This window comes from Polypterus senegalus, chromosome 6 (genome assembly GCF_016835505.1).
Source record: "Polypterus senegalus isolate Bchr_013 chromosome 6, ASM1683550v1, whole genome shotgun sequence".
Taxonomy (NCBI): Eukaryota; Metazoa; Chordata; class Cladistia; order Polypteriformes; family Polypteridae; genus Polypterus; species Polypterus senegalus.
Genome location: NC_053159.1, coordinates 193,196,598 through 193,204,755, shown reverse-complemented (window position 1 = coordinate 193,204,755; position 8,158 = coordinate 193,196,598). Strand labels below are relative to the sequence as shown.

Here is an 8,158-nt window from a genome sequence, read left to right as displayed (position 1 = left end):
CAAAACGCAAGCACAAAGGGGAGCAGCCCGGTGACATTCATCAGAAAACACACCGTCTGAGAAAAGGGGAGAGGACCCCACAAAACCTCTGGCCCCAGGAAACTGCAACAGAAACCAAAGGCTCTTTACATGCGGAGAGTTTTATTAACAAAACTTTCTAAAGAACAAGCAGACTGGCAGCAAGAAGGGAGGCCTGAAATGACAAATCGCCGAAAAACCCAACAGCGCCGTCCACAATCGTGTAATCGGAGTCGAAACGAAATCAAGAGGGTCGAAAAATCCAGAAGGGAGTCCCAGAGAAACACAAGCCAAGGGGGTCAATGCCTGAGTGCCCCTCCTGCCAGGCATATTAAGGGCAGGAGGCGAGGCGTGAAAAGATAATTCAATATATAAATAACATACAAAATAATACACAATAAATAAAATAAGAACAAAGGAAACCCACCCAATCACACAACATACAAAACAATATTTAAATTAAGCAAAAACGCAGTCAAGCCTGGCATGAGGCACTCAAAACACAAAGTGGCACTGCAGGGGGCGTAGACCAGCCGGGTGCATGGTGGGACTGAGGGTTAGTTAGGGTGAAGCGCCACAGTCTGAGCAGAGACGGCCGAGTGAGGACCCTCCATCATGTCGTGGTGAACCGAGGCTCTCACGTGTCTAATCTTCAAGTGACACATTGTGCCCCCCCACTACGACACACACACACCCCCCCAGTCTGTTTCAGGACCCCTTCTCAGTCTTCCCAATTTTCAGAGGCTTTAAGTAAAGTGGCAGCATGTTGCACATTTATGAGCACAAGGAAGTAAGAATGTCAGGGTTCACAGGACAGGAAGGACCCTAAAAAGTGATTACTGCCTCAATCCACCAGGGGGCGATGTTGTTAGGGTCACCATCAATGCCGGAGTTCAGACACTAGAGGGCAATGCCATCATTTATTTCAGGTGGTATAGCCCTTTATATATTATATAGCACCTTTCACATCTACCTACAGTATCTTCCAGTTATATAGTGCCTTTCATATCCTTCACCAATCAGCAGTGACATGTTGATCAGCACGTGCCAGCAAGGGTGTCACTGGCCTCCATACACGTGACAATAGGGACACCATAAGGCCACAATGCTGAGCCCACAAAGTGCTTTTTGATAGCAATTCAAGGGCTCGAGGACCCCTAGTGGAGACTAAGGGGAAGTGCATTTAAGACTGAAGCCTGACAGCCCCCCGAAACAGTTGTGAGAATCATGGAACAAACTATGGAGTCGTGGAGTCGTAGTGGAAACACAAAAAGACCAGGGTGGGCTCACCAGAGGAGGGTGGGGGTCTCCTCCTGCCGTTTTTCTCAGTCCCAGCTCTGGGGTTACTACAGAAGCACAGGCTTCATTTTATATTGGGCCACTTGTAATGACGTGGCTTTACAGGCAGTACAATCACAGACATCTTTAGGATGGCAGGGTGGTGCAGCGGGCATCTCTGCCTTAATTCCCAGTCATGTTCTCCATGTTTGTTCTCCTTGGGCTTGTGTGGATTTCCAAACATATGAAAAGATGTGGACAGTAAGGTGTTTGGTGTCTCCTCATTGGCACATGTCCTGTCATGAACGGGCACCGCATCACAGCTAACCGGTGAGCCAGGTTCTCAAAGTGCCATCTACACATCCCTTGGCTCTTGCTGGCCTGGCGCAGTCACAGCTCTCCTACAGACAGAGAGGATAAGCCCTCCCCCACCCAGCAGATCTCTAAGCCCAGTGCCCCCGATGCCCACTCCATGTGTGTCACCTCGGTGGCATGAAATGAACAGAGGGACGCCAGTTTGTGTTGACCACAGTCTTTTATTACTACACATTGTATGTACAACATGAAGCAGGATGTCTGAGCAGGCAGGTGGGCATTGCCATGCCTGCCAGCTCTCCTGCCATTGAGCACTCTTTGAATGTCACATGTCTTCTGCATATCAAAATGATATTTCTAAATGCCCACTTAGGCAACTGCTGCTTTTCACAGAAAATTTAACCATCGCCTAAGACAACGCCAGACAAAGGATGACGCTGCCAAACCTGCAGCGCCCGCCATCTGCTGGAGCAGGTCAGTGCCTGCTTGTGAGTGTGCGTGTGTGTGTGTGCCTACATGTGCGTGTGTGAGGTGGTGGCAGCGGGCACAGCTCCGTCACCAAAGAGGACATCAAAACATCACATAGCGACTGTTTGTCTTCATCTTCTCTGGAATCACCGGCGCCGTATCCACGTACTCGGAGTTTGCCTTCCGGTTGAGGGTCTGCAAGGCATAGAGAAGAGGGGCACAGTTAGTCGTTAGCCACCATTGGTCACTCCCTGTTCTTATATAGCGCCCAGGCGCAGAACTGCACAAGCAAACGGGTCTGCTCAAGTGGGACACCATCAGGACCTCTGTGGCACTGTGGGGGGCAGCCGCTATAAACAACAGACCCCCCTATCCCACAGTGAGTGGGCCGGAGGCTTCAGAGGTGACCACCCAGCTGGGCACAGATCCTGGGAGCAGGACAGGGAGCTGTGTAATCTGATTGTCACCCACAGCCTGCTCTGCGGCCGCATGCCAACCATCGGGGACTCAAGTGCACATTGAAGCGAGTGTGTGTGTGGGTATCTGGCTCTACAACTCGTCTTCTGGTGGCACTGTGTAGGGGTCTTCATCATCATCACGTCTCTATAGGCCCAATGCCGAAGGTTCTTGTGTCATTGACTTTAGTGCCACCTGCAGGACTCATCATGTACTACATGTTTAGAAGCCCCCACACTCAAACACCCGTGTGCACAGCTGTAGTGCCACCTACAGCCCACTGACTGTACAAGCCCCCTGTGTATGCAGCACTCTAGTGCCACCTGCAGTTCCCCCACTGAAGGGTGTGCATGTTCTAGTGCCACTTTGAGTCCCAACTGGTTCTTCATATCTGCCAGCCCCACACTTAAGGTTCTGGTGCGATCTGTTTAATTAGCCCCACGTTTGCTTAGCTCTAGCGCCACCTGCAGGTACCCCACAAATGGTTTGTGTTTCTGTAAGCCGCATTCTGAAGCCTTATGTGTGTGTGTGTGCGCGTGTGCAGTTCTCGGCGGGTTCTACACATTTTTAAACCCCACATTTGGGAGTGCAGTTCTAGCGCCCCCTACAGCCCATGGTGACGGGTCCTCTCCATACGCCTGTAGCGCCCCCTGCAGGCGTCTCCACTTTCTATATACGTTGCCTCTTCAAGCCCCACACTGAAGTGACTGTCTGCTTAGCTGTAGCGCCACCTTGAGTCCCACACTTAAGGTTCTGTTTATAAGCGTCTGTGTATGCAGCACTCTAGTGCCACCTGCAAGTACCCCACTGATGGGTGTGCATGTTTTAGTGCTGCCGACTGTTTTGTGCTCCTCTGTAAGCCCCAGTGTGTGTGTGTGTGTGTATCCCTGGCGCCACCTGCTCTTCTCCTCTGGTACTACATGCTTATAAGCCCCCCAGTTCTAGTGCCCCCTACAGTCAGCTGGCTCTTTAACTGCAGTGTTGACAGACCCCAAACTGAAGGAGTCTCTAGCGCCACCTACTGATCTCTCTGCAGTTTCTTCATAATGCCCACTCTGAGAGTTTACGCGACTCTAGTGCCACCTGCAGGTCTCCCCGGCCTGTACATGAAGTGCCCACATGCCCAGCTCTTCTCCTGTATTTGCCATGCTTGGTGGTCTGAGAACCCAAAATGATGGTCTACTTACCCTGTAGACCAGGATGCTGATGATGACGATGACGGTGCACACCACCACAGTCACCGGCACAGCCATGAAGACCCAGTCCATGCTGTGCTCCTTGGCTGGACACGGTGGTCTCTCTGAAAACAGAAGAAGCAGAACAGCAGTGTTAGCTGGCAGGTGGGAGGCGGGCATAGGAGAGGTGCCAGGCTGCCTCAGAAACCGCAAGAAGGGGTTTTCTCGGTGGAGTTCAAAAGAAGCGTTTGATTCGCTGGTAGACACGTCACCGGGGTCACGTGACTCTCACTCTGCTGCTTTGTTTTGGAACTCCGCGCCCGCGATGAAAGGCGAGCGGAAGAGTGGCTTGGCGTAGGTGGACACAAGTTCCACTGCTGGGCGCCTGCTCTCTACAAGAAGCTCCCTATGTATCTGCTTTCGAGATACAAGCCTGGCAACATAAGAAGTTGGCATAAGAGGTTCACCATCCTTACCAGCCACGTAGATGAGGGTCCCGCTGCCCAGGCCTAAGCGGTATGGAGGCGGGTACAAGATCTCCACCTTGCACCGGTAGAAGTCTGTGTCTGCGCCGCTCAGGCCAGGCACGGTCAGGTCCAGTCTGTTGGCACTCGCATTCCCTTGGCAGCTGAGTGGCTCGTCACTCTCAAGGCTGGTGTTGGGCAACTGGAAAGAGGACTTGCAGACGACATCTTTGCCTGCCAGGCCTCGGAGCAGGGTGACCCGCAACTCCTGCCCTCTCCCTGTGTGGTTAAAGCTGCATGCCAGCTGTGCCAGTCCATCACTGTTGGCATTCACACGGTAAGGCTGGTAGATATGGAGGGCTGAAAGACAGAGAGAAAACATCAGGGGTGGATGAGCCCACCCTCCGGCTCACTGGCTTAATGTGCCTACGCTATATAGTGCCTTATGGCAGGGAGGCTGGCACGTCTCGTCTCACAAAAGCTCTTTGTTGGATTCTGTGGCTTCCTTATGGAAACGTCAGCCATCAGCAGAGAAAGCCAACCAAGCACCTGTGGTTTGTGACAAAGAGCACCGCGAAGCCACATCCTCACCGAGGACTGCCAGCTGACCGTCACCAGGGCTCCTTGGGGACACCACAGCTTGGCTCAGCTGAGGCCAAAGTGGTCACCACCATCAACACTTGAGAGAAATAAGCATCAGCCCGTGTAACGCCTTTGAAGTCTGGCAGGGTGAATGCCATGATGCCAGCTGAAGCTCACCCTGGCCCTTCTAATGACCCCAGAGAGCACCTTTATGGTATATAGCGCCTTTCCCAAGTCATTGTCCCTCCTCCCCCAGTCCACAACTGTTGATGTGACTCACTGAGGGTCAGAGGCTCGCATGGACCCTGCGGTTTGGTGCCTCAGCTGCTAAGCCACTCTGTGTGCCCCCATTGCCCCCCAGCCTAGTCTTGATCTTCCTCATCTTCATTATGTTCATATTCAGAGTTGCCCCCCACACCCCTATGCCACTTTGTGTGCCCCCATTGCCCCAGCCTAGTCTTGATCTTCCTCATCCTCATTTTGTTCATATTCAGAGTTGCCCCCCAAACCCCTATGCCACTCTGTGTGCCCCCAGCCCAGTCTTGATCCTCATCATCGTCTTCTTCATCATTTTGACGACCCCCCCCCCCACTGTCGAGCCACTTACCGGCCGCCCTGCAGAGCAACACAGAGACGAGTGCCAGACGGGTGAGTGCCATGCTGCTGATGTGAGCCGGCGCCGCCACCACCAGGGCCTTATATGAGTCGAGCGTGTTTTGGAAATCTTCATGCGTGACATCATGTGTGGTTTAGGATGTGAGAGGAAACGTGCGCCATGCCAGTAATGCTTTTTAGGTTTAGAATAAGGAGCCGCGAACGACTCGGCCCGAGCCCTGCTCTGCTAACCACATGGAAAATGCCGACGGCGAGAAATGAGTGCCGCGCAGCGGAGCCGCGCAGTAACCCTAACCCGTGCTGCATGGAGATTTCGAGGTTTGCGCCGAGCGGAGCTGAGCTCATCTCATTCACATTTGTCATTCTGGTTTTCACAATCTCATCAGTTTTCCGTTTTCTGTTTTTCAATAGAAAGAATTTAAAATATGTGAAAATAGAAAGCCCTGAGCGTGCGATTCTGACAAAATGATGAAGAGTCGAGCCGGGGGCCTCCATTTGTGTCGTGCTTGTCATTCGAGGGGTGCTGAGACGAGGACCACAGTGACCGTCATCATCGTCTTAACAGGGTGGGCACTAGAAAGGGCCCTAAAGTGACAATCCACAAGAGACCCCCCAAATCTGTACATGGACCCCCTGCAGTCTCACCAAAGCACCGTAAGGGGGCTCAGAAAAGGGAACTGAAATCCCACCGACAGTTCACCCATACCTGGTGGGCAGATCTGGACAGGACCCCAAGGCTGGCGCTCCTGTGTGAGAGCAAAAGGTCAAATAACAAAGTGGACCACCTGGGCATACTCCAATGGTGGGCACTAGAAAGGTGACGCTAAAACAAACCAAAACACAATTCAGCCATAAATAGAGTCCAGGGAGAACACTGTGGCCGGGACCACCCTAATGATCAGCCTCTGGACCCCAGACAGGATTCCGAGGTGGGCACTAGAAAGGTGTGTAGACCCTGGACAGGACAATATGGTGGACCCAGAGTGGTAGAGCAGAAAAGACATTGGGCAGACACTAGACCACCTGGGCAGGCTCCAATGACGGGCACTAGAAAAGACCCTAAAGGGAACCTAAGTACCAACAAGTAACTGAGAGGTTAACGGTGGGTGGAGTCCGCACAGGACACTTCGGCTCGGCCCCCGCCATCAGTGGGTGGCACAGGTGTGGTCAAACTACAGTCAGCCTGTGGACCCCGGACAGGGCTCAATGGTGGGCACTACAAAGGTCCCTTATGTGATCCTACTGAGTTCCATAAAAGACCCCTGCTGTCAATTACACCACAAATCTGTAGGGTCCCCCTGCCCTCTGACAGAAGGGGCCTCACCAAGGGCACCATAAGGGGGTCCTAAACGGAACCTAAAAACTACAAAGCAAGTCACTTGTAACCAGTGGGTGGCATCTGGGGAGGACCCTTCAGCTCGGTCCGCTCTATCAACAAGTGAGGACAGAAGTGGGCAAACTGCACACAGCCTTTACCCGCTGGCCAGAGTCCAGTGTTGGGCACCGGAGAGGCACAAGGGACCAAACTGCAAGTCACACGGCTGTCCCTTCATGCTGATTGGCTCTCTGCTTGTCCTCTAGCAGTGATGGCAACAGAAAGGCGCCATACACAACATAGGGTCTGTCAAACAGGACCCCACTCCAGTCACTATGGGAGGGTCCCTCAGAATGTAAAACCAACACAAAGAGTCTGGAAGGTGGAATCTCTCAAAGAGGGTCCCACCATTTGCACTACAGAGGAATACTAAAGGGGTCTGATGGGACCTCCCACTGGAAGCTATGAAGGTGTGAACACTATAGAGGGTCCCTAAAGGGGTCCCAATATAATCGGCACTTCAATTGTGTGGATGGGTCTCACAGTGGACTCTTGGAGAAGACCTTCTGACAATCGAGCTGAAAGGGTGGACAATGGGCACCCCACCAGGTCCACTGTGGTCAGAGAGATGGCCGTCCCTCTCGCAGGGTCTCCTGCTCCAACAAGGGGCAGTCTAGGGAGAGAACTCTTAACATGGAGAGACCCCCCAAAGCCTGTCCTGTCGAGAGTCCAGAGGTGTCCTCCCCCCGTGATTCAGGGGCCTAAAGGACAAGTGACCTCATGTTGGACCCAAAAGTCCCCATTGAGCTCAGCTTTAATACCAGCAGGTGGCAGCATTGCAAATCCCAAAGGGACTCCACTGTGCCCAGTATGAGGACCCTCAAATGCCCAGCTGACCCCACGTTGTCAGTGTGGTGACGTTCATTTACTTCATGCCATGTTCTGGTCCTGATGGCTCTGCATTTGTAGGTGCTGGTGCCACAGTGTCAGTCAAGTACATTGGCCTGGCCTCTCAGTTTCAATCCTTTGAAATGCCAGCTGCTGCCAGACTCTGCGGGCAGTCAGAAGGTGGCACACGGCAGTGTCAATGCCAGCAGTGTCTGGGGACTTGCATTTCTTTGGCAATGTCGGTCAGCCAACTGCCCTCCCTCTGCTGTCACTTGAGTAGATGCCACCCTGTGTGCCTCCTGACTTGTACCTGCCATTTCTTTCTGTCGTTTTGTTTTTTGGGGGTCACACTGATGCAATGTGATGCGATGTGACAAATCGGGGCCTGGCGTGGTGGCGGTGGTGGCTTTGATGATGACAGCGTATTTATCTCAGGCTCACTTATTTTCTTTTGTGCTTAGCAGTTCCTAATCTGGTGAGCCGTTTCCGCGACTTACAAAATACACAACTTTGTGGTTTTCGGGTTCTTGCAGAATCGTCAAAATAGATTTGTGTCAGTTAGGCAACTGGGGGAAACGTGCAGG

The 8,158-nt window shown here is 52.6% G+C and overlaps 1 protein-coding gene across 1 annotated transcript; it reads right to left on the bottom strand.

Moving 5' to 3' along the window:
- Positions 1-1,812: 1,812 nt before the first annotated feature.
- LOC120530608 (cytotoxic T-lymphocyte protein 4-like) lies at positions 1,813-5,415 on the bottom strand. Its single transcript, XM_039755029.1, has 4 exons — positions 5,364-5,415; positions 4,187-4,534; positions 3,723-3,835; positions 1,813-2,274 (listed from the first exon to the last, which is right to left on the bottom strand). Exons 1-4 carry the CDS (start codon positions 5,413-5,415, stop codon positions 2,182-2,184), a joined length of 606 nt encoding a protein of 201 aa, XP_039610963.1. The 3' UTR covers positions 1,813-2,181.
- Positions 5,416-8,158: the final 2,743 nt, after the last annotated feature.

Excerpts from the sequence above, each read along its gene's own strand:
- LOC120530608 (XM_039755029.1), bottom strand. The coding sequence starts at position 5,415 with ATGGCACTCACCCGTCTGGCACTCGTCTCTGTGTTGCTCTGCAGGGCG. Across the intron at positions 4,535-5,363 it reads GTTGCTCTGCAGGGCGGCCG|CCCTCCATATCTACCAGCCT; the intron begins GTAAGTGGCTCG and ends TCTGTCTTTCAG. Across the intron at positions 3,836-4,186 it reads GACCCTCATCTACGTGGCTG|AGAGACCACCGTGTCCAGCC; the intron begins GTAAGGATGGTG and ends TTCTGTTTTCAG.